We start from the raw sequence: 25082 nt of genomic DNA, 5'->3' as shown, positions 1-25082 counted from the left end.
GCAGATCTGACGCTACAAACGCAGGTCTGACGCTACGAAGGCAGATCTGACGCTACGAAGGCAGGTCTGACGCTACACTACAAAGGCAGGTCTGACGCTACAAAGGCAGATCTGATGCTACAAAAGCAGGTCTGATGCTACAAAACTGTATTAGTTTTGCTTAAAGAAATATGGCAGCAACTTTTTGGGACTTCTGCCTTTCACCAAAACCATCTGTGTATAAGGATTGTTTACTCTGCTGCGCAATGAAACATTTAGCGAGCAGACAGCATAATTAAATTCTTTCATTAGGCAAAAACGATAACGCACATCCAAAGAAAAAGACAGGATTACTGTACAAATCAACACAAACGCAGCTCTTTGGAACGTATTCATAAGTGAAATTGGTGAAATGTATAGAAATGCATTACGAAGAGCTGCATGTGGACCTGTTATAAGATTGTATTTGTGTTTAGATTGCTGTCTGATGGCCACTATTATTTAACACCTATTAAGATAAAGTAAAAGATCAAAACTGCATTCCAGGTGCTTATTATTCAAGGCCTATTTGGATGCTCTCTTCCCCCCCACTGTTTTATATGTGGCTATATATTTAGTTATTGTGCAATAAAAGAAGAGAAATTACTGCAATATATTTAAATATAATACATTGTCAAGATCGTAAAAGCTAAAGCAACACACACACACACTCACACATATATATATATATATAGGTAAATTCAAATTATCACCTCTTTCAGACTATTTATTATAGTATTTAGCTGGAAGTGTGTAAATATTTACAGCACTGTATGTATCGTTTCTATCGGGAGGGATACAACTGCCAGTACTATTCCAGGATTCAAACCTGCAACCTGCTGGATATAAACCTGGTCCCCCATTTAAGGCCCCAGGCCTCCATTTAAGCCCCCGGGCCTCCATTTAAGCCCCCGGTCCCCCATTTGAAACAGGGCTTCTCTGAGGCCTGCTGGGTGCGCTGTCAGTCATACTGAGTTACTGGGCGGAGTCATTCGCTCTCCCGTTGGCCCAGAAGGAGCTTAACGAGCTCTGGGTGGCCGAGCTCCGCCGTTGGTTAATAAGACGCGAGCGCGCTCACCTGAGGAGCAGCTGGAGAGGGAGCTGGGACCAGGGACCAGGACGCAGTGTGCAACTCGCAATAGCACAGCGGGCCAGCTGCTCTGCACCCCACTGTGACCGCTATAGCAGCAAGCACTCGGGCCAAAGGCAAAGACCAATTTAGATGTCTGGGACAAGGGAATATTTTTGTGACCTATTAAATAATGTTTCAATTACATCACACCCAGGCTGTGAGTTTGCTGGTTTGAATTGGATAGGGATCGGATTGATCGATTCAAGATAATGGGCTGACCAGCGAGTCGCATTCTCTTTCTGCCATCTGGTGTCCAAAAGAAGGAACTGCAGCTTGGTCTTTTCCCTGTCTCCCAGCGCTCAATCTGTCCGATTCAGGTAATCTATGAGAAACCCACATCCCCCATGTTCTAAATTAATATAGGTCCACAAAACTTGAGCTCACAAGCATTAACAAATAAATACACCACAAAGAAGAAGAACACTAACTTAAAATCTCACGGATTCCTAATTACTCTGCTAGAGGGGAAAAGTGTTGCTCAGCACAGTACATCGTAAATCCTCTACTGCATGTACTTATACCAATAAGCATGCTCATTATAATTACATACGTGCCAATAATACGTGATAAATAATTAAGACTTTAATTGTGACTGCGTTGAACAGCCACCGGTGGGTAATGTAAATGCTCTAATGAATCCCTGGCAGGGACATTAACGCTGGTGAATACGTTATCACTGTGTCTGCGGGCCACATAGGAAAAGCCTTAATGCCTTTCTGAAGGGGAAGAAAATTCCTTTGCTCTTTTCTCCTCTGCCCTCCTGTCCATTAGACAGTTTGGGGGAAATAAACTGGAACCATGGGGGGGGGGTTGGAAGGTGGGGGAAAAGAGCGGGTCGAGCAGAGAGACGGGTTTGGGTGTCCGCACGGTGAGGGCGAGGTGAGAGAACGGGGTGAGAGGGTTAGGGACAGGTGAGGGTCAGAGGGTTAGGGACAGGTAAGGGTGAGAGCGTTAGGATTAGGGACAAGTAAGGGGTGGAAGGGAACTTCAGACTGAGCAATGCTGAGATCTCACAACATGTCAGAACTCTGAGATGCACTACTCACCAAAACTAAGCACTGATAAATCACAGCATAAAATACTCGTTTTTTTTTCAAGCCTAGAAATCACAGGGTTCTAACTGCAGACATGACAGATTTGAAATGCTTAGGTTTCCCAGTCTCACATTATTGGACCGTTTACTCTAAATCATTGCAATATCAGGCGTTTAATCTCAAAGTGACACAACAAACAGTTTTCCCACATCAATAACAATTTTTTAAAGAACTTTTTGAAAACACGTCATTGGAAGTTGAAGGTCACATTGCAGCAGAGGTGCGGAGTAGAATGTTGACTCATTCCATGTCCATGAATTTCTTGACAGTAACTTTTTTTATCCACTGATAAAAAAAAAAAGGTTAACTCAACACAGCGCGTTGACCAGCTCGCCAGCAACCACAATGTTGTTTAAATATGATGACGTCATTCAGCCGCTAGAACACTCTGTGTCTGTCTGCCTGTCTGTCCAAAGCAAAACTAACACCGCCTTATGTCCACTCAAAGCCAAAACTGTTCTGAGTAGAAACCTGTAGCTGTGGTTATGGGGCCAGATACGTAATCTATCAGAGGGGCCCTGAAACGCCAGGCAGCTGGAGTCACAACACAAGGTCTGATTTCACACACACACACACACACACACACACACACACACACACACAAAAGAGCCAGTATTTACGAGACAGGAAGATAGTACAGTATCATATATTATTTCTGTAAAAGCAGCCCAAAGCTCCTGAACTGAACAGAAACCCTGTCACACAGCAGTCTCCACTTGTGGTGGAGAGGCGAAGGCAAACCTCATGATTACAGAAGCTGCATCACACAAATGCACATAAATGTACACATGCACACAAACACGTACACAAACGTGCATCTTACAGAACTGAAAAAAAAAAAACACTTTAATTCGCTGACATCGATGAGTCATGGACATGAACCCCTCCCACTTTCCAATGCCTATCACGGACATGTTGTCAGGATGGGAAGCGGGGGCGGGCCTCTGGCTGTAGCAACAGCGACCAGGAGGGGGTGACTGGGGTGGGGGTCGGCCAAAGGGGTACAGGGGGGAGGGGGGGGGGGGGGTGCCAGGGATCTCACGTATCTCTGTTAATCACACACTAGAGAGACTCTGGGTGTTAAACGACAATTACCCCTCCACACAGCCCCCCCTGCCCCCCATTCCCTGCCACGGAGTTCCCGTTAGCGCCCGGCGCGCGCCGCGGGTCAGATAAGGCGGCGCTGGCGCGGCTCGCCGAGGGGACATGCTGAGAGAGGGGCTGTGGGTGAATCTACACCCCGCAGAGAGAACACTCCCCGGGTACAATTTACCTCTCACGCACCTGAGATAACAGAAACCCCAGGGGAACAGAGAACAGAAATCACTATCAGAGAGGGGGGGAGGGGGGAGAGGGAGAGAGAGAGAGAGACAGAGTGAGAGATGGGGGAGAGAGAGAGAGAGAGACAGAGTGAGAGATGGGGGGAGAGAGAGAGAGAGACAGAGAAAAGGGGCGAGAGAGGGGGAGAGAGAGAGTACCACTGTACAGATAAACGGTAGTGTGTCACCAGCTCCACGTGTAAACGTTATAATCACAATTAACTAAATGTAATTATGTTACAATAACAGTTAACTTTCAATAGTTCATATATATTTATATTTTCTATAATTCTTTTCATTCCGTTTAAATTTTGTTTTTATATATAATGCTTAGGCATTAATAATATTTAATAAAGCAAATTGAATTGAGATGGAGCGAAAGAGAGAGACAGAGAGAGAGAAAGGAGAGAGAGGGCAGAGAGAGATTGATAAAGGCAGAGAGAGGGGGAGAGAGAATGAGAGAGAGAGAGAGAGAGATAGAGAAGGGGGTGCTTGCATATGTCAGAACGTTCATATGTCAGAGACAGAGCGAGTTCAACATCTGAGAATCAAGTGGAAGGCTAGAGTGTGTTACTGCGAGACTGATGATAGTGTTTGGGTACTACAGAGTAGACACTCTCAACCAAAGTGTCTCAAAAAAGGGCACACATAAATATTCAGGCAAAGATCAGACGCAACGGCAAGCCATCAGTGTGAAAGCCAATTACGGCAGTCAGCAAACAAACCCGCAGCATAACTTCAAGTGCCGTAGGAGGTGCAGGAGGGTGATCGAGGACGCAGTGATTCAGGTGGAAAGCGTTGGTTGTGGCGTAAGGTGCGCCCAGTAAACCCATAATTAACGCGCGGCGTTCAGCGTTATTGGGGCCGCGTTAGTCGCTGGTGTGTTTTCAGCGTTGGGCAGTGACTCTGCAGTCCTGACTCCAGTGGGGGGGGGGGGGGGGTCGTTCCCCCACAGTCTTCTTCAGGGGAAGCACAGACCGGTAACGCACGCCTTATCGGATAATGAATGGGCCCTTTACACCCAGGCTCCCTGGAACACCGCGCGTTCCATCAGCGCCGAACTTTGGGAAACGGGGGCCCGACAGGCGGGCCGCAGACAACAAAACGGCAGCAGCATCAAAGAGAAAATATTTTAAAAAATACTGAAAATATTCAAATCGGCGAAAGACTGAAATTAGCATATTTAAAGCGACGGCGGCGGGTTTGCGGGGTTAAAGAAGAAGCGGGGCCCGAAACAAATTCCAACCGGTTTTCCGGCGGCCCCGGCCCCGGCCCCAGTCCCGCTCCCTCGAGCGCGGCACTTAAAACATCCAGCTGGGCGAGGAGATAAACGCGCGAGAGGCGGAACCGCGGAAGCCGCCGCGGATAAGGGCGTCGGGGCGCCGGAGAGGCTGCGCGACGCCGTTTAACGCGCCGTTACATATTTGTCAGGTCACGATTTTTAAGCGAGCGAGGGATTACCAAGAGTCCCGCGTGCGGGGCGTCTTATCTGCGCCGAAAAAGCCTCCGCGCAGGAAAATTAAAACGATCTTCTGGAGGTAGGCGCAGCGGTCCGGGGCAGAAAACCCGGTTATGCTATTAAAGGGCGATTCGGTGAAGGAATATAGAGCAGTTAAAGGAGCAGCGGGCTGCGTTTCCTGGCTGCGGCTGCGGGGGACTGCGCTTCTTTAATCGAATCAGATTCCCTCCTCTGAAACGCGCGCGTGCTGTGAGATTAGGGAACCCGAAGCAGACTCGGGGTTATTCACGGAGCTTTTCAGCGATCACAAGCCTATCAGGAGGGAGCGTTTACTGTAAACAGGGCGATTATTTTCCCAAGAACATGCGCGCACACACATACATGCACAAAATACACACACACACACACACACACACACAGACACACGAACACACACACACAACACACACACACGCGCACATGCAGGCGCCCTCACGCACAGGCATGCACGCACACACACGCATGTACGTACGTGCGCACACACACAAGCGCATTCTCACACACACATACACAGGCACATACAGGTTCTCACACTCACACACATACACACACGTTTGCACAAAAACAAAGGTATTAGCCTATGTCAAATTTTCTTATTTCTCAGGCTGTGGTTGAAGGGAAGAGTGGAAGGATTGTCAGTTAGGTTTCAGGTCATCCTTGTCATTACAAAATTACTGAATGGCATTACTAAGACATGAATATAACAAAAACCCACCAAAAAAAACTTGAGTTCCTAGTTCCTAAGGTGGCATTCAAACTCCTCTGGAACTAAAATCAGTTCATTTCAAGGTTTTTTCTTTCTCCAAACGAGTACGTGTGCCCTCTAAATTCAGTTTGAATGGGAGATCTGAAAGCTTTTACCAAACCAGGCAGCAGAAAATGACTCTGGAGTTCATTTGTTCTCAGGGGTCCCGGGTCAGTTCAAAAGAGTAGAGGACTGCTTTTTAGCTGGATAGAAAGCAATTTGCTCCTGTCTGCTAAAATTGAAGTAAAATTGGATGTTAAAGGTGCAATAAGTAAGTTTGGAGAAATGAGGGAGAGAGAGAGAAAAAAAAAACGTTCCACCCCCATCCCACCCACCCCCCCTCCTAAGCGCTTCCTCCCAAGCCCCGCCCTCCAAACACATACATGCGCTCTGCCTGAGTACTGGAGAGAGTACAAGAGCGCAAAAGCGTTGGAAAGAAAAGTATGGAGAATGCAGCGCATCATATCTCAAAAATAAAACGCGTAATGTCATCACGATGAGCGTAAACGATGAACATGGCAGCAGTTTTTATCTGCAGCTATGGACAATTGGCAGTCAATAAATGCAGACACCAGCGTTCTTGTTAAGTTCTCAACAGGCTGTTCTTCGTTAAACTGCCTAGCTCGTGCTTTAGATTGATATCCGCAGTCATCATATTCAGAGCTGCTTGTCCGTTTCGCCCTGCATCTCAAACCAATGCACTGGCATCACAGTCGAGGAGAATGCACTTTCAGCCACAGTGGCCCCTAACTGATCATGTCTTTCCATCAGGCTTCTATGCCAACATCGCCTTAGCCGCTGGCCCTCAGGAAGCATCAGCAAGTTCAGCAGTCTCAGTCACTGAAGCTCCTGCTGAACGTGCACCAACCACCCCTCCATCACAGTCACTGAGATCTCTTTTTCTAGCCACGGCAGCCAAAATAATGGGAAACTCTGCCTGCCAGCATTTTAATACACACCCACGAGCATGCTGGGAGGTTAACTGTAATTAACTCCGGAGCCACCCTGTGCGGAAGAACTTGTGCTCAGCATAGTTTGCATCACTCATTCAAATCTTTCCATTCATTTCAGCAGTCATCTGTACCTTAATTCTAATTAAGGTAGCTTTGTTCTTGTTCGTATAAATCAGTTTAATATTCAATAGGGTACGTTGACAAGCTGTCAATAGGATGTGCACTTCTTCCACTTGTTGTCTTTCTTGAACTTACAGTGAACTGTTTACTATTGAACTGTATACTGTCCCCCTCTAGGGAATTACTGCATTTCTATCCTGCTGTGTCTGTGTCTGTCTGCACTTGTGTCTGCATTGTAAGGCTCTGGATGTCTGCTAAATACCAGTAAAGGAAAGGTGGCAACATCGTCACCAATGCACTACCCACAAATTTCACAATGTGAAAACTGCAGACTCAGCAGAATTAGCCTTATGAGGACCCAAACTAGCCAGGATTGTGCGACAAAATGAATGACAAACAGGTTTGAACTCCAGCATATGCTGAAGATGTGAAAAGAGAGTCATTTTAATTTCCACAGACAGAAAAGGCTTCTAACTCAGCCATAACTTGGCTCATAGCCCGAGTCAGGTGTTCTCCTGAGATGCACCTACACATCACAAAATAATGTACAATCTTCTGACGTGAACGTATAGACATCTGCTGGGTCACATAAGCAACCTGAATATCTTTTTATGTTCGTTTTTGGATGTTTGCATGCAGTGAAAGCAGCAGTCCAGCTCTATGCACTCTAAACGCTCACATAACTCATGAAAATGCACTTATATTATGTCACTACCGTGCAGCGTCTCAATTAAGACCTACATGTAATACAGTGAGCTCCATAATGTTTGGGACAAAGGCCTTTTTTTTTGATTTAGCACTGCACTCCACAATTTTAGGTTTGTAGTCAAACAATTCACGCGTGGTTAAGGTGCACATTCTCAGCTTTCATTTAAGGCTGGTTTCACCGTGTAGAAATTACAGCACATTTTATCCATGCTTTAGGTAAGCCTAAAGATTGGCCTATATTTCTCAGCCTCACACTGGGCTGGGTTCCTTGATACAACTTTGGTCTGCATGTAGACAAACACCAGTAACAGACTCCAAAGGCAACCAAGAGCCTAGAATAAAGGCTAGATACTGAAAGCTCTCTCATACCTGTAGTCAGGAAACAATTGATCTCACCTAATCAAAAACACCTGCGAGGTAATTTGTCCCAAACATTATGGTACCCTGCATAAAAAGTGCCGTAATTTCTACATGATGAAAAAAATGTATAAAATATACCCTTTAATAAAGCCCGGGTATGTGCACTTTAACCACAGAATTGTTTGATGACAAATCTAATATTGTGGAGTAGAGTCAAATCAAGAAAAAATGAGTTTTTGTCCCAAACATTACGAAGCTCACTATATATTCAATTCAAACCCCCCATATATCTACATCACACTACTGAGCTCACAGAGAAAAACACTTTTTTATGTGATACTGAAGACATGAAAGCATACAAGAATATGAAATCACACAGAATGCATAAACATCCCGATCCTCCAGGACCATGATGCTTTGCTGGCCGTGAGAGCGCTGTGTGTACTGTGAGGAACTCACCAGGTTTTTGGCCCTCTCTGCCTCGGTGTGTGTGACTCCCCGTTCCCTCCTCAAGGCCTTTCTCAGGTCCTCCCGCGCAGCCTCCCTCTCCCGCCGTGTGATCCGGACCAGCTCCTCCCTCATGATGGCCTGCTCCCGCTCGTACCTGAGAGAGAGAGGGAGGGAATAAGCACCCTTACCAGAGAGACACTACTGACCACCCGCACTACAGACACACTACTGACCACCCTCACTACAGACACACTACTGACCACCCTCACCAGAGAGACACTACTGACCACCCGCACTACAGAGACACTACTGACCAGCCACACTACAGACACACTACTGACCACCCGCACTACAGACACACTACTGACCACCCTCACTACAGACACACTACTGACCACCCGCACTACAGACACACTATTGACCACCCGCACTACAGACACACTACTGACCACCCTCACTACAGACACACTACTGACCACCCCACAGTACAGACACACTACTGACAACCCTCACTACAGACACACTACTGAGCACCTTTACTATAGACACACTACTTAGCACCCTCACTACAGGCACACTACTAACCACCCTCACTAAAGACACACTACTGACCACCCTCACTACTGACACGCTACTGACCATCCTCACCAGAGACACTACTAACCAAGGGGGGAGAGAAGGGGGGTGGAAACGGAGGGGGGGGGGGGGTTGGATGGTGCGGGACCCACCTCCTCCGTAGTTCCTCCTGCACCTCAGCCACAGAGGGCCGTGGTGGTTCAGAAGGTAGTGGTGATTCAGAGGGTCGCAGGGGTTCAGAGGGTCGCGGGGGTTCAGATGGTTGTAGTGGTGGAGAAGGCCGTGGCGGATCAGGGGTCACGGGTTTCAGAACTGCAAACAGCACCATCCATTAAACCCCCGTGTACAGACCACTGTTCATGTTCAATATCTGCATGTACAGGTACAAGCCTGCATTGTGCCCTAGTCCAGTCATATTGAACACGGGAGGAAGAAGAATCTAAAACGAATCAGGTTTATCATTACTTGCTTCATTTTTGCTCCAAACCTCACTTGTAATTAACTCTTTAAATTGCTGAGCAAGGAAGCTCAGTCATCTAACTGTAACTGCTATGCAAATGAACAGAATGATAAGCAGAGAAAAGTCAAAGGGGTGGGGGGGGGGGGGGGGAGAGGGAGCACGAGGGGGCGTGCGCTTGTGAGTCGTACCAGGCTCCTCCCTGTGGCTGTCGCCGGGCGGCGGCCTGACGTCCGCCTCCCGCGTCGCTCCCCGCATCCTCTGGAGGACTTCCTCCGAGAGCTGAAAAGAGACGGGGGGCGGAGATGAGCCTGGTCCAATGGCGCGTCCGCGTCGGCGCTCGGATCAGCGGCCGGGCGTAACGCTTCACAGCGATTGGCCCGAGCGACACCACGGCCACTCCCTCTCTGAACCAGGCAGCAGTGCACGAGGGCCAAGCAAAGACATTTTCACCATCCTGTCCACAGCCAGGAGCGTACGGGTCCTACTCAGAATCCAGTCTTACAAAAAAGAAGGCTGAGTTAAGGTCTATTCCAACATATCAGGGGGAAAAAAAGGGGTGGGTCAATAAAAGCCTGATTTTGTATTGAGTTGTGGAAAAATTCTCTGATGTGTACAGTCTTATGTCAACTTCCATTCCAAAATATGCACTTTGCTAGTTTCTTAAAAATATATATAAATCTCAAAATTGCATCAAATATCCTTTCTCCACAGGAAGTTTGTTTGTGGAAAATTAAAATCTGAGATGTCAAGGGAATTATTAAAATTCAGAAGGATTGTCCCTGTAGGGTAAGGGTATTGGTCTTTTACAACAGGTCAACTTTTGATAAAAGGAACACTTGTCATCATCTATAAACACAAAGAAACAAATATAAAGAAGGTGCACATATGCACATAATATAGTCTTGGAAATGTCCAAGGATACTTCCAATATGTTGAAAAATGTGCTGGTATTTTAAGCAAGTATATGCAATTAAAGTCATCTTTCAGTGGATATTGAAAATAGACCTTTGAGCTCCGCCACTTCCCAGATCAATATTACACTGCTAAAGCAACCAGCAGCACACAATCAATACTCACACCAAACAATGCATGACCAGCCATCAAGTCTAACAGGCCTACACTAAAAAAATAACATAAATAACATAAACCTGAACATGTGTTATTGGAGAGCATGGGTTTTACACAGCCGGCCTGTCCATTAGGCCATACAGGCAACTGACTAGGGCCCTGCCGTGGTTAAGGGGCCCCGGTGGGGTCTTGGTTATTTATTAAAACGTATTATTTATTCTTTTGGGGCCCATTTTCAAGACTCAGGGACCAGCTCCGGTTTCACAGTGAGAATGAATAAATCGCGTCAAGCAGGCTACAGCTCTCATGTGTAAGATTACATTTAAAGTATCAGTAGCCTACTGTATATAGGGACATATAAATCATTACCTAATCTTGGTCTGGTTAGCGCTTTGGGTTTGGTCTGTCAAAGGGGTTTTCTTTTTTAAAAATATACCCTCAAAAATTTAATTAAATTAGGTTTTTAATATTTTGGCCCACGGGTCATTGCTAAGATTCTGGTATTCACCACTAAGCGCAAAATCTGCCGTATGCCAGTTCATTAATCAGGTTTGTTTAATGAGTAGCCTACTTGTAGTCTGTTTGGTCACACTGTAAATATATACACAAATATATACTGTATACGCCTATTTACATCACCGCGCGTTTCCCTCTGCACTTGCAACCGACAGCGCTTTTAAAGACCATCACGTTAATTTGTTGCAACAGTAGTCACTGGCCTTGCAAGAATTCCATCTGACGGCAGAACATGTAACGTTCATGTAACAAGTCGTAGAAATTAAACGGCTATATGAATCACATAATGCTTATGTGCGGTACAAAACATTGCTCATGTATCTTCTATAGGGAACACACTTACAGCACAACATAGATTTTGATAAATAAATATAATCTCTTTAAAAAAGACACGTCTAACCAGCTAAGTGAAATAGGAAAACCCCAGGGCGCCCGACAGGTGCCTACTTTTACGGCTCACGTGTTTGACTGTCGAGGCGCGAGATTCGTTTCATCCTGGATGTTCCCTTCCGTACCTTGAACATTGAAGCTACCTATCTTACTGCCTTTCTTATGAACAATTATCAATGCATATATAATGCCTATATAAATTGTAATTATGTGCACGCATCATTAACCATTTGCGGAGAGGTCGTGCCGGTTACCCATAGAATCCTAAACATCCACTAAGAAGGAGACAGTGGTCGTATGACGCGAGCCGTGGTAAGCTACTCAGTGCTTTAACGGCGAGCTGAATGGGCCTTGTATTCTCATGACAAACGGCCGTTTTCCTACCCTTGTCTATCAATAAAATGCATCATGTCAGTTGCACAGCTCACTAGACGTGTAGCTAAATACGCCACACGTCCTCATACAATGCTTTATGTCGTACCTCGCCCAGTTCAAATGAGGTCACGGAAATGTTACTCATAGTCACAGTTTTGCATGTAGCCAAACGGCAAACTTGACTCATCTAGCTGGAAATAAAAGCACACCGCTATGAACACGTTCAGTGGTATAGAGCAAGCGATAATTCATGCACGGCCATTTGCACAAGACGAATTGTTTAAACTTGTTCAAAATCAGCTCCCTGGTTTGACAGCCAGCTATCTCGCTAACCAGCTACCTTAACTCCATGCAGAACCCGGACATTGTCCTCCTCATCAACAGCGAAAGACACTTTCCTGGTGCTCTCAGTGCCCCCCATCCTGCGCACAAATCTGCGTCCACAATATGAACTGTCTGGATTAGACAGCTATTTGAGAGAAGCACGGCGTTGTTTTCCTAGTTAATTGATAACGTATTCCGCACTACTCGCAGCGGCTCGATAACGTCACGCCGTACAAATGAAATGTCAGTCTGGAGAATACTGTATTCTCAAAGCGTATAGGTCGATAAAATGATACGATGTAACCCAATTGAACTGTACCCTGTAGCGTATGCGATTGAGGAGGCTGCTGGGAGGTGTAGTCCACAGTTTACGTCATTAATCGTACAACAATCAGCTGTATTCCACACACTGCTTCGCCTACATTTAACAAAATTTTGTTTTTTTCTGGTTATGGTTGTTTTTCAAAAGTGAGATGCGAATAAACACCATTGTTTAATTTTACAGAGCAATCTGTTTTACATCACTTACTAAAGCGACATCAGAAAAAGTAGACACGCTGTGTTTCTCCTCTTGATGCAGAAGAACCGAGTTACGCCACACGAGGGAGGTATTTTCTAACTAATTCAATACACAGGCAAGAGCCGAAACGTTTGTCACGTTTTCTTACATTTACTCAACTTATTTCTAAACTGATTTTAAGACGTTCACATCCACATGCCCATAGCACTCTATACCACGCAAGTAATTACAATAACATTACAGTTGCAGTAACATTCAGCATTTTTTTAAATTTTTAAATGAATAAATATAGCTAGTCACTTGGGTGTTCAAAATAAATATATAATAAAATTGCACAGAAAACATAATTATGCCTGCTGACCATTTTAAACAAAAATGATTCCACAAAAGCAGACAGATCATACCGGGAAGAAGAAAATAAAGTTTAAGGTACAAAAAAAAATTAAATTATGTGGCATGGTGGTGCAGTGGGTATCACTGTCACCTCACAGTAAGAAGGTGTTGGGCTCAAATCTCTGCCAAATCTGTGTGGAGTTTGCATGTTCTCGGGTTTCCTCCAGGTACTCCGGGTTTCCTCCACGGTCCTAAGACATGCCTTCAAAACATTAGCCAGATGTCATTTAATCATCACAGTCACAATCAAATCAACAGGAAAGACAGGTATGCTTCACAGAGTGGGGGAATTCTGTCACCAAGCACAGATCCCAAATCAGTCTCTACCCGTTCAGGAAAATTGTACAGTTTGTGACATAGAGTGAATTGGCTGACCCCAGCTCAGTTCTTCACGGGTGCTTTTTCCCCCTGCACAGCTGCCAGCAGTTTCTCACACGACACTTCATGTGGCCCAAAGAGAGGAACTGTGTGTTGTCACGGGGACCACAACAACGTTGAATAATTCAGCTCTCCAACCGATCTGAAATTTCCCATGAAGAATTATCCCAGAACAGCAGCGGGGAAAAGTCTGGGGTCAGGAAAGGGTTGTCTAATGCCTGGATGCACACATCAAGCAGTTAAACCTTATCTGCATGCAGAAAGAAAAGCTGCCAAGGAATGCAGTGGAGATCGGACCCAAACACTACAGGAATTTGGCTTCGGCCTTACAGCCATTAGGCAAGAAACATACAGTCACGTACAAGCTCTGCCTTCTGAGAGACTGTCATTTTCACACCACTGAAACTGAAATAATATTTTAAAACCCAGAAAGTGAGCTGTCCCTTTGAGAATGAGACACAAGGTTTAGGAAACAGACAAAAATCCAGAATCAAATTTGCTTTAGTGATGCTAATAAAGCAACTTCACCTAGCCAACAGGAGCAGACATAACACACATTTAAACAGAGGTAATTAATATAAGCAAAAAAAAAAAAAAAAAAAGTACATGTATAGCCGTTAACATCTCAATATTATGCATGCTATAAGAAGAAAATGTATCAAAACACCTTGTAAAAACCAAACACACAGGCTGTAGTTTTTTTTAATCACAAGGTAGACACCAATAGGCATTGCAGTAACTTACTGGAAGCAGGAAGTAGAAGCATTTTTGAACTGTGCTGAACTACAGTGGATTGCTAAGTGGCCTGGGAAGAAATCCAATCTCCTGGGAGACCATTTTGCGGTTATACCACAACACAACACGTAAGGTTTTTGGTTGGCCACACCCAAACATTTACAAGCCTGCCTTGATTTCTTTGCTTGAACCTGGTGCATCCAAGAAAATGTATTCCTTGTAGTACATCTTCATGCAGTTTTTTCTAGCCCATTTCAAATTAATTTCATGGTTCAACGACGCCTTTAACACACTGAAAAATGCAAGGTGAACCCACTGGTATTTTTTGGAGAGCAGATCCTAGCACATCTTAAAATATGCAAATTAAGGGAGATATTCCACTTTAGGTAAAGGCCCAATCAGCAAAAATTCATAGCCCAGTCACCACCACCCCCACCTCCCCAGCCTGGTTTGGGCACAGACAGAAGCACGTGGATAGGCTGGTCCTGCCACAGTTAAACCAACACTCTGACAGAGCACAATCACAGAGCTGTCAAGTTTGGAAAATTCCAACAAGTCAGACAATTAGTGTCCTAAAGAAAATGGGGGAAAGTGGGCGCCTGTTTCTGCAATGTTATCGCTGATTAGTTGTCAGTCACCAGCACTGAGGCATTTGTTGTTATGTGTGAGATTTTATCAGCGGGGCATGGAATGCGGGCATGAGCTTGGCCTTAAATCCTCCACACTCTAACACGATGCCTTACACTTTAATCAATAATGGCTGAATTTGTTTCTTAAGTGTACAGGAACTCTAGTGTTAGTGTTGATTTGACACTGATCGTGGTGCTCTGCAGCTACAAAACAGAGAGGAAGCACAAAATATTTAAATTCCTTTCTATTCCCTTCCTAGCCAGGTTCTGAGCATTAGCCTATATTATGCTACATCCATTTGGCAGTCAATCTACTTCACAGCAGCTCACAAAATGAAGAGCATACATGCATTCAAATCAGCTAAGAGATAAGAGCAACAGTAGAAATTGCCTTTGTACAGAGGTAGATAAGTAGCACATTATATTCTTCGCACACTATGTAAACCCTCCATAGAGGAACCTAGCACCTCTCTCTATATTTATGCCCTTTTTTTAAGATACTTTGGATAAGATTGTCTACTCTGCGGTACCTAAACACTCTCTTCAGTCTTGCAGTAACACACTCTAGTGTCGCACTTCATTTTCAGATATTAAACTCTCTCTCTCTCTCTCTCTCTCTTGCTCTGATTGGACATTTGTCAGGCAGCAAACCTAATGCAGTGGAAAGCAATGACAGAGCGCATTTAACCTCTGCTTATTGGCTGGTTCCACTCCTCTGGACTGTTGGTAGCTGCTGTCCTGTTTCTGTGTTTAAGCATTCCCTTGTGCCTGTCTCGCCCCATTGCTCAGACCTGTCACTCTTATAAATTACCCATAAACACTCCATAGCACGCTGTATGGTTTATTTAATGAATAAGGTGTGACCCTTGGCCATCTATCAGGGATAGTAAAGTAGGGATAAGACAATTGTGGATGTCACATTACTGCTAGGAACCAGAAAAGAGCTCCACCAATCACAAAGCGCTTTGGTAACAATTAATAAAACACTGCTGAGGGTAACTGGTGGCCTCCACCTCCTGGATACCCAGAGGGTGCACAGAAATATAGCCAGAAAGTATCCACCAATCACTGTGGCTGTTGTACTGATGGTTGTTACCAATGTACTCTGTAATTGGTGGATCTCCCCTCTTTTCCAAGGTGACAACACAACTGTCCTATCTTCTTATCCCTGCCAGTTACCAGGAAGGGCAAGCATGGGCTAGCTAGCCAGAATAGGTTCCTCCCCAGTGGCTGAAATGTCGATGCCATCAGTGAAATGGAGCCGGTCGAGTTTTGTGAATTGAATTGGTCAAGGTGCTACTGCATAGTAACTCTCAGCCTCCCCACACAGTCACAGTCACAGGCGCCATTCGCTTCGCCATCGACTGCATCTGCAATTTTTAGCTGCCTGTTTACAAATTATGCTGGTGCCCCCATTCCAGTGTCCTTGTCTTTTGCTTTGCTGTGCAGCGTGCCCTTTCTGTATTAAAACGTAGGCACAGGACAAGTTGACAATGAAAATGTGTCAACAATAAAGAGCAATTGCACCAGCCTGAGCTTCTTGTTTCTTGTCCTTCTTGTTTGGCAACTAACCGGCTCCCTTGCTGCAGAGAAACGGAAAACAATCAAGGTGCTAAACATTTTTGTTCTACATTCTATGATACATTTCAAGCATGGTTTGTCAATCATGCAGGGTAACAGCAAAAAGACCTTTTCTTGGTAACACACTGCAAAGTGTAAAATCAGCTCTGAAAGTGTTTATCTGAACCATTCTGCTCTGTCGAGCATTCTAGCATGTATTTTTCTGATGGAGAAATTTCTGATGAGAGGCCACCAGAGCCACCCCTCCACCTCGTAGCTATAATAATAATAATAATAATAATAATAATAATAATAATAATAATAATAATAATAATAATAAATGTATTTTATATAGAGCTTTTCACAGTCTCAATGAAGCTTTATAACACAGGAAAATCAAGGAAACAATCAACAAAATAAACCACGGTACAAGCATAATTATCAATAAACAGACAAAGATACAAAGATACAATAAAAAACATACAATACAGAAAATGCAGTGGGACCAGTGGTGCAGTAGTGGTAGGAGGGGGTGTGATGGACAGAGGGGGAAGACAGACATCAAGGGAAGGCTAGGGAAAAGAGGTGGGTTTTAAGGTGTGATTTGAAGGAGTTGAGTGAGTCTGAGGTACGGATGTCAGGGGGGAGGGAATTCCATCCAGCCATGGCTGCCAGCACAAGGTCATGTGCGACGTGGGCTGTGGTGACATCATCAGCAGGACGTCGTGCAGGGGCTCTGTGAATTGGGCCTGAAAGGTGTGGCGGTGTACCTGGGGGGGTTCCGGCTCTGTAGAAGGAGACGCCGAGCTCTCCCCACTCAGCCGAACTTCCACCCGTGCAGGGCAGTGTGCCTCATCAGAGGGGCGTCCCGGGGCCTCAGGAAGTTCTCACACCACATCAGACACCAGGAACCCAGGACCCCAGGACCCCTGTCTGCACTCCAGGCCACTGGCCAGCTCCACCCGCACCACGGCCCGGCAGCACACGCCCACCACACACTGACACCCGTCCCGAGTCAAGCGAGCACGGCCGCTTGACTGGACTGAATGTTGCCGCTTTCAGGTCCGCTGAGAGCAAGAGGCAGGGGCGCACAGCATCAGGGATCTAGACCTCCCAGAGGTTTACTGCCACCCGGGGCCCCCGCTGGGCATTGGCCAGCCCCGCCCGCAGGTCTGCGTTCAGGGCCTCCAGAGCCCCACGCCGATGCCTGCTGCCTCAACCTCCTCTCCCGCAGCCGGCGGCTGAACGTTGCAGAGCTTGCCGGAGAATGCTAACGGAGGGGTTCGCCGGCTGGCCCTGCAGCCGTAGGCCCTTCTCTCCTGCACAGCTTGGCATTGCCACGCGTGCCCTGTAGCAGCTCACCAACGGCACCATCTACTCTAGAGTTTGCGTCGCCCTCTCCCTCAGCGGGCGTATGCCACTCAAACTGTCGACTCCTCCTCCCGCTCCCCCCTCCCTCCACGAACCGCAGCCTGCCCGTCTACTCCACCAGCTGGGACTTACCTTCCTGCACCAGCCTCGCGGCAGACGGCCACCTCCAGCTTCGCCTCCACAAGCCTGTGTGCCCAGAATGCCTCCTCCCTCTTATGCAGCGACAGGTGGAGGGAGCACATTGTGATGTTACAATTGCGGCAGGTCTTCCCCACCAGCAGAGGGCTCCTCAGGCAATGGTCACAATATCTCGGCAATCTGCCAACCCATCACTTCCCAGCCAACAGAGCTCCTGCTGGTGTAATGCCCCCAAAGGAGAAAGCTGGCACTGCAGGCCGGCCTGCCAGTATGACAAGCTTTCTTCATCCAACATCTCATCTTCACTGTTATTACTCATTCTTAAAATGAGTAATAATCCATGGTGGCATTTGCTCCAGCACTGACCCCCAGACTTGCTCCTTTTGGGATGGGAGTTTAGGAGCACGGAGAAACATTTCCCTACCCCTCGTGTTCACAGGACACCCTCTCAAGATGAAAGTGAAAATATGAAATAACAGAATGAAGAAATGTTGGTGGCAAGGAATGTGACTGATCCAGCTGACGGCTTGGGACCGGGGCCAAACTCCACAGCTCTTTCAGTATTTACTCGAACTACCAGCCCCCACACGTTTATATAAACAGGTACGTCCAGGTACGTACAGAGAGGCACAGGAACTCATGCCACCGAAATGTTGACCATTTTCAGCTCATCTGCAGCCCGTTTTCCTCAGATTACCCATCATGCTCTGCCATGAGCCTGTCACCTTTGCAGTTGCAGATGCAAATGGCCAATCCTTCCCAACAATCAATGAGTAAACTTTTGAATTTATGGCAGTTAAAGTTCTGCCGAATAGCAGGGTTCATGGAAAGCTCTGTTGGTAAAACGTTGCTGACAAAAAAGAAACAGAACACAAACGCTGCCTTAGTGAAAAAGGTCACACTCTTTATTGTTCTTCAAAGCTCATTACACTTAAACCCGGTGCTCCCATTTTCCACTCTATACTCTAATATTCCCTAACAGATCATTCATTCTGTATCACTCAAGTATATTAGCATCCACGCTATGATTCACTGCTAAACCTATCAAGACAAGCGTTACGATACATTACATTACAGGCATTTAGCAGACGCTCTTGTCCAGACAAGCCTGACCTTTACAAGAATACAGGTTAAAGAGGAATATACTGGCCAGCGCTTTTAAAGCAATAAAAGTGTACCTCCAGAGTTATGCAAAGCCAGGGATTCATGCCGGCTATTCATACAGAAGCTTAAATTAGTTAATAATCACTGACATTATCACTGCATCTTCTGCAGTTCTGCTGTAATTTCTGCTCTTTATTTAATTAGCCCCAAACCTGATATTACATCTTTGCTTATCAAATCACGAGTAGCTGCATGTCCCATTCTTAGTGCACATTTTTGGTTGGATATAAGAATTAACCAGCATTGGTGGACAGATAAACAGAAGATTAAGTCAGAAAAAGAAGGAACCAACACACAGAACCCCCCCTTGCGTCAGAAGACCATCCCCCTCAGCCTCTTAAGACTTCTTGTATCAAAATGTGCACCTGCCACAGAGAGGAATATGATTCATAAATATGAGGAACTCCAATGAATCATGGTGATGTGTAACATACCATGCGCTGTCTTTTCAGGAAAATTGCGTTCTCATAAGGAATTTGGCCAGTCTGCCTGTCTGAACTCAGTATTTCTCAGCATTTTGTCAAGGGGCCAAAGAGATCTCACTGTTCAAGCGCTACATCAGTGCTGGCCAGAAGCCCAAACCTCGATTTGCTATAGATATTTTTTGCTATAGATAAGTTATTTTTATGCATGTTTGAAAAGTGACTGTGTTGATCTTCCTAAGACCTGCCAATTCATTTTTGTCCCCTGTAAGGAACATGAGTCTCTGATCTTAATCTTGAAAACCACATACTCTACCATGCTGAAACCTACACTACCAGGGACATTCAATAAAAATGGAAAAAAAAACTCGGAAAAATGAAAATCCTTAAACCGTTGTTCTGCCTGGTCTCAGGGGGATATACAGTGAGAGTATTAGTATAACATTAACATCAGGCCAAATATGTACATTTTAAAACAGTTCTCATCCCTCTCTGTGAGCTCTGTGACCGTAAATTTCATGACTAAACTTTTTTGAGAAAAGGAAATGTATTATTATCATTATTTTTTTGTTGCTATTCTTGAGAATTTTTCATTTTTTGGGAACTACAGTTTTCTACGTTGATGACTGCACCTGAACTACAATTTTCTACATTGATGACTGCACTTGGCAAAAAGCAACCCCCCAGCCTCCTTACCCCATAGTCCCTGTTCCGAAAACCTGAATTGAGTGGGGTGTCCCGGATAGGGGGGGGTCATGCCCCTGGGAGGCGGGGGCTCAGCTCTGCAGGGTGATCCAGGACTGGGGGGTGGTGGAGTGGATGCTGAAAGCGGGGTACACCGTCTCCCTGAAGGTGGCCCGGAAGGTGTGCAGGTGCTGCCGGCCCCCCGCGACGCTGTGGAAGCTGAGGGTGCCCCCCTCGTAGTCCAGCGCCACCTCCACCCGCGAGGGCGGCACCGCCTCGGCCAGCGCCACGTTGCAGGAGGCGTGGCACGCCGTCAGCTTCCTGTTCTTCCACTGGACGCGCCACGAGACCGGGTTGTGCCCCAGCCGGCTGTGGTCGCCCCTGCGGGGGACGCTCTTGTAGGACAGGCCCACGGACCACATGCACTGGCCCATCTCCACCACCCAGACGTGCTCCCCGCCAGAGAAGCCCTGGGCGCAGAGCACCTGGGGGGCCGTCTGGAACCTGTCGGGGTGGTCCAGCTGGGGCAGCTTGGCGGCGCTGTACTTGGCCGTCCGCAGGTCGTTGGAGAGGAGCAGGCTGGGGTGGGCCGTGTTGGGGTCGAAGGTCAGCTCCAGCGGGCAGAGGAGGACCACCAGGGCCTGGAGCAGCCGCGCGACCTCCGCCCGGAAGTGGTCCGTCCGCGCGCCGGCAGAGAGCTTCTTCACGTCCAGCGGGGCCGGCATCGCCGCCGGGGCCGGCGCCGGGCCCCCGGAGGCGGTGGCGGCTCTGATGCTAGGCTCCGCCTCCAGGAAGAGGCGGACGAAGCGGCGCCGGTCGGACTCGCGCAGGACCGCCGCCGCGTCGCGCTGGGCCTCCCGCAGGAGGCGCTGCTGCTCGCCGGACTGCCGCAGGCTCTCCCGCCAGCCCTCCTCCAGGCGCCGCCGGTCCTCGTCCAGCAGCTTGACCAGCCGGGCCCGGTACCCGTCCACCAGGTCCGCCATGCCGCCCAGCAGCGCCAGGGCCTTGGCCCCCAGCTTGTCGCCGGCGGCCCTGAAGACGGCCTCGTCCCCGGAGCCCCGCTGCGCCAGCAGCTCGGCCATCTGCAGCCGGGTCCGCGCCTCCTTCTCCTGGCCCTCCAGCGCCCGCCGGAACTCCGCCTCCGCCGCCTCCAGGGTCTTGACGTCGTGGTCGCGGTGGCCGCCCTGCGCCAGGCAGGCGTCGCAGAGGAAGGCGCCGTCGCTGCCGCAGAAGTACTCGGGCTCCTCGCGGTGCAGCGGGCAGGCCGACGCCGGCCCCGCGCCGCGCCGCGGCTCCACCAGCGAGTGGCGCTTGGCCGCGTCCCTCAGCAGGTGGCGCTGCAGGTGCTGGGCGCACAGCGACACGTCGCACCTCAGGCAGGTTTTGACGGCGGGCTCGCCGTCGCCCAGGCAGTGCTCGCACCGCACCGCCCCGCTCACCGTCGCCGTCGTCTCCTCCGCCCCCGCCGTCTCCGTGGTCTCCGCCGTGGCCTTGTAGCTCTCGATGATGCCGCGGAGCTTGAAGTTGGGGCGCAGCGCGTCCGCGCCGCCGTACTCCGCGCGGCACTCGGGGCAGCGGTGCGGCGGGTCCCCCCGGGCGGTGCCCTCCGCGCACGCGCGGCAGTAGTTGTGCCTGCAGGGCAGCATCACCGGGTCGGAGAACAGCTGCAGGCAGACGGGGCAGCTCAGCTCCAGGGCGAGGGTTTCCAGGGCGACGGTTTCACGGGCGAGGGTTCCCCGCGGTTCGGAGAGAGACATGACCGCAACCGCTGCTTCTCCTCGGGGCTCTGCGCCGCGCACTGAGCCGGCAGGAAGTGGGAGCGTCGATGCGCTTACTGGAAGAGACGGATGAAACGTCTTGCCGAGCCGCATTCCTGGAGGTGGATCCCTACACGCACCGCGACTTTGCGCGTACGGGCAGTCCCTCGAACCCGCGTTACACCCACGGCTTACATGAAACAAGACCGTTCAGGAAATTCTACCTGCCGAATCGTGGTGACGCCACCGCCATCCGCGTAGGTCATAAATTTCACTTAAACAGCGCTGGCACTCTGTCTTCAACATGAGGTGGAGAGCCTGGCTAATGTGAATTAAAGACAGCCACTTCAGTCAACTGTGGACACATTACACTCTAGAGTTCAATGCAGGATTCTGCTATTGTGCGTACAAACAGGACATGATCCAGCAAGCTCTGTTGACAGTAAGCATTATCGCACGAGCCAACAATCCTGTTTGCCCCGTTCATTGTCAGGGATGCTGTGCTCAAACAATGGCTTTGTGGTTTGTTCTACATCAGCAGTTGCACGCTGTCTGTCGGGAAAGTTATGAAACGTTTACACTACTACGCTATCCTGGGTATTTTTATAGAGCAGAAGGAGCTCTCCCACTTATTTGCCCTTGCTAAATGGGTTGTACAATCTTGGCTCAGTGGGAAAAAGGTGAAAATAGGGCAAACTCAGAACATTATAATCCAGTTAAGATTTAGGAAATCCATAATAATTGCCATTATTAACTCAATAAAGAGGCATTTTTAATAAGCATGTGTTAGCCTTGTGCTAATAAAGTAGTTTAATCATGTCATAAATCAGTTTGTCATCCACACTCACATCAAACTGTCCCAATGTACTTGTTTAGCATTGTGAATATCATTCTACACTCAGACTGCCATCTAATGGACATTTTAGGTACTCTCACAGCATGTCAGTACCCACATATCACACCTAGAAACTCATTAATGGGCTCTTCTTCGGACTTCCATAGAAAAGTGCAGGATTACATAAAGAGCCAGTCAGATCAGTCAGATATTAGGAAGCCAGTTTATGTATTTAATTCCAATTTAATCATCCATTATTTAATTACTTTCATTATTTATTTAATGAAGTACCAATTATCACTAATAATAATAATAATAATAATAATAATAGCTGCAATATCAGGGGTAAAGCACCAAGGGTGAGCTGTAGAACATTGGGGGGTATGTTGTCATGGCCTGCAAACCTAATCCAAACACTGTGTATATCAACATCGGTGTGTATTGGATGTGAGGGTACATCTGTAATAATTATTTGGATTTATTTGGAAATTGCTCATTTGAAGTGGTGCTGTAATGCCACTTATGGTAGTAGTGGAACAAAATTCAGCACACATGACCTGCACAGGTCTGTCTATTTGTACATTTCAAAAAATTTGAATAGAGGCTGGATGTACAGGAGGTGTGGTCACTATCTCTTGCACAGTGTATGCATATTCACATTTATCATTATCCTACAGTCCTGCCATTTGTTCCACTGGTGCCTTTCTCAAACTCTACGCTGCTTAAAAGAGCATGACAATGCAGATACATACATCAGCATGCAAATTCAATATAATGATTCTGAGACATAGACAAGCCAAAAGGAGTTACTCCTTTCCTGTGGGTGGCAGGTTCTAGAAACATCTGGAAAACTGTGGTGCAGCATGTGATGTGAAAGTCCAAAAATAAACGTCTCCAAAAATAAAAAACACCATAAACTTTTGGTTCAGATCCTTACTCAGAATGGATTAAATGCATTACATAGGTAATGCATGAGCCTTCCTAATATAAGGACTAAAGTCTGTGTAGTTCTAACCCTCCTTTAAATGCTTTTGAGATCAGAACACTTGTGACAAGGACAGGCCATTCAGCCCAACTTGCTCTCCACTGACCAACATACAGAAAGATACCATTCTATTGCATATTTGGTGCTTCCCATTCATAATTAAAGTTAATTAAAAGGAAAATACCATCTTAAGTCACCTTATATGAAAACCGTTTGGTATAACCCTATGCTTGTCTTGTGTGGCGGTTATTACAGTATATATTATGAGTGATGCACGACATGCACTCCAAATAACGATTTACCTAAACTTAAAGGCAATGCTTAAGACAGAAATAACAATGAAACATCAATTAAAATACAAAAATACATTAAAATGACAGCAGAACTCAAGAGAATCAATTGTGTTCGAAACGTGACTGCTGGTAAATATAAAACCCCACCAGACAGCATTTGTTGTGCACTGTGCAAAGCCCAACATCCGTTGTAATATAATGACGAACGGTCAGAACAGTCATCTTATGAACAGTCAGAAAAGGACTGCTAGGCGTATCTGTGAAATTATTTCAGCCTCAGACAAACGCAACCGTGATGACAGACTTTTGACTTGACTTTTAGCAGAAATGAGAAGACTCAAAAATTCCCCATCAGTAAAGGAAACAGCTCAGAAATGTTAAATCGAGTGTCATACACATAGCCTAAATCCATCCGCACGCTTTTTTAAATTAGCATGTCATCGATGTTTCTCGCTGAATCTGCTTCAAAGGTTTGAGAAAATATTCTGGCTTTTGCATTGCTGAGGTGAGACGAAGAGTAAACCCGTTCTCGTTTGCATGCGGCAAATGTTTTCTTAACACCGCTATGTGTCTGCTGAATTGTAGGTCTACTACATAGCAAGTTTTTTTGTCTGCAGTCATTTTTAACCTATCTTCGAGCAAAATAAAGTAGGCTACAGTCGAAAATAGTCTGAAATGTTGGCCTCGGTGCGCTGTAGCATTAATTACGTCCGAGACCCTGCAAACCACACAGCCTGGTATCTGTCAGTTCAACAATGGGCTACATTCCACTGTAAAACGGCTTCAAGAAAAACAAAGCCTTCGAGACACGGGCTGCCTCTCTCTTTCTCGCTCTCTCTCTCATATTTCAGATTACGGGGACATTAAACACACTGAAATGTACTGTAATCGAATGCAATAAAGCTCATATAATGAACAATCAACATTTCTGACAACAAAAGGGACATAACAAGACAAGAAATACTGTATGCTGTCTCTCTCTCCCTCTCTCTAAATAAGGCAGCCCCTATCGGAGTTCCTGGAATTATGACCAAACTCCTGAACGCTGCATCCCAGCAGTACACATCCTCGGACGGCAACAGGGCGCATTCCTGACCGCACATACTTTTCCC

General features: G+C 46.9%; 2 protein-coding genes across 6 annotated transcripts in view; both read right to left on the bottom strand.

Moving 5' to 3' along the window:
* Nucleotides 1–13486, bottom strand: part of LOC118208421 (MICOS complex subunit mic25a-like) — a 69095-nt gene extending 55609 nt beyond the window's left edge. The window contains exons 1-5 of one of the 4 annotated variants that reach the window (XM_035383079.1): nucleotides 13395–13486; nucleotides 13111–13221; nucleotides 9622–9712; nucleotides 9126–9285; nucleotides 8407–8551 (exon numbers count right to left, since the gene is read on the bottom strand). In XM_035383079.1, coding sequence (XP_035238970.1) covers nucleotides 8407–8551; nucleotides 9126–9285; nucleotides 9622–9712; nucleotides 13111–13167 — 453 coding nt within the window. In that variant the 5' untranslated portion in view covers nucleotides 13168–13221; nucleotides 13395–13486. Of the gene's footprint in view, nucleotides 1–8406; nucleotides 8552–9125; nucleotides 9286–9621; nucleotides 9713–12122; nucleotides 12418–13110; nucleotides 13346–13394 lie in introns of those variants that run through there. The other 3 variants (XM_035383080.1, XM_035383077.1, XM_035383078.1) reach the window with 3 other exon arrangements.
* A 5229-nt stretch (nucleotides 13487–18715) lies between these two features.
* On the bottom strand, nucleotides 18716–22499 carry LOC118207581 (E3 ubiquitin/ISG15 ligase TRIM25-like). 2 transcript variants are annotated; one of them, XM_035381320.1, is made up of 2 exons: nucleotides 20082–22499; nucleotides 18716–20048 (listed from the first exon to the last, which is right to left on the bottom strand). In XM_035381320.1, the coding sequence occupies exon 1, from the start codon at nucleotides 21969–21971 to the stop codon at nucleotides 20193–20195; it is 1779 nt and encodes a 592-aa protein (XP_035237211.1). In that variant the 5' UTR covers nucleotides 21972–22499; the 3' UTR covers nucleotides 18716–20048; nucleotides 20082–20192. The 2 variants fall into 2 exon arrangements, with proteins under 2 accessions (XP_035237211.1, XP_035237212.1); XM_035381321.1 differs by having other exon boundaries at nucleotides 18716–20351; nucleotides 20391–22499.
* Between the last annotated feature and the right edge of the window lie 2583 nt (nucleotides 22500–25082).

Source organism: Anguilla anguilla, chromosome 11, assembly GCF_013347855.1.
Source record: "Anguilla anguilla isolate fAngAng1 chromosome 11, fAngAng1.pri, whole genome shotgun sequence".
Taxonomy (NCBI): Eukaryota; Metazoa; Chordata; class Actinopteri; order Anguilliformes; family Anguillidae; genus Anguilla; species Anguilla anguilla.
Note: the sequence above shows the minus strand (reverse complement) of the source record. Positions and strands in the feature narration are given on the sequence as shown.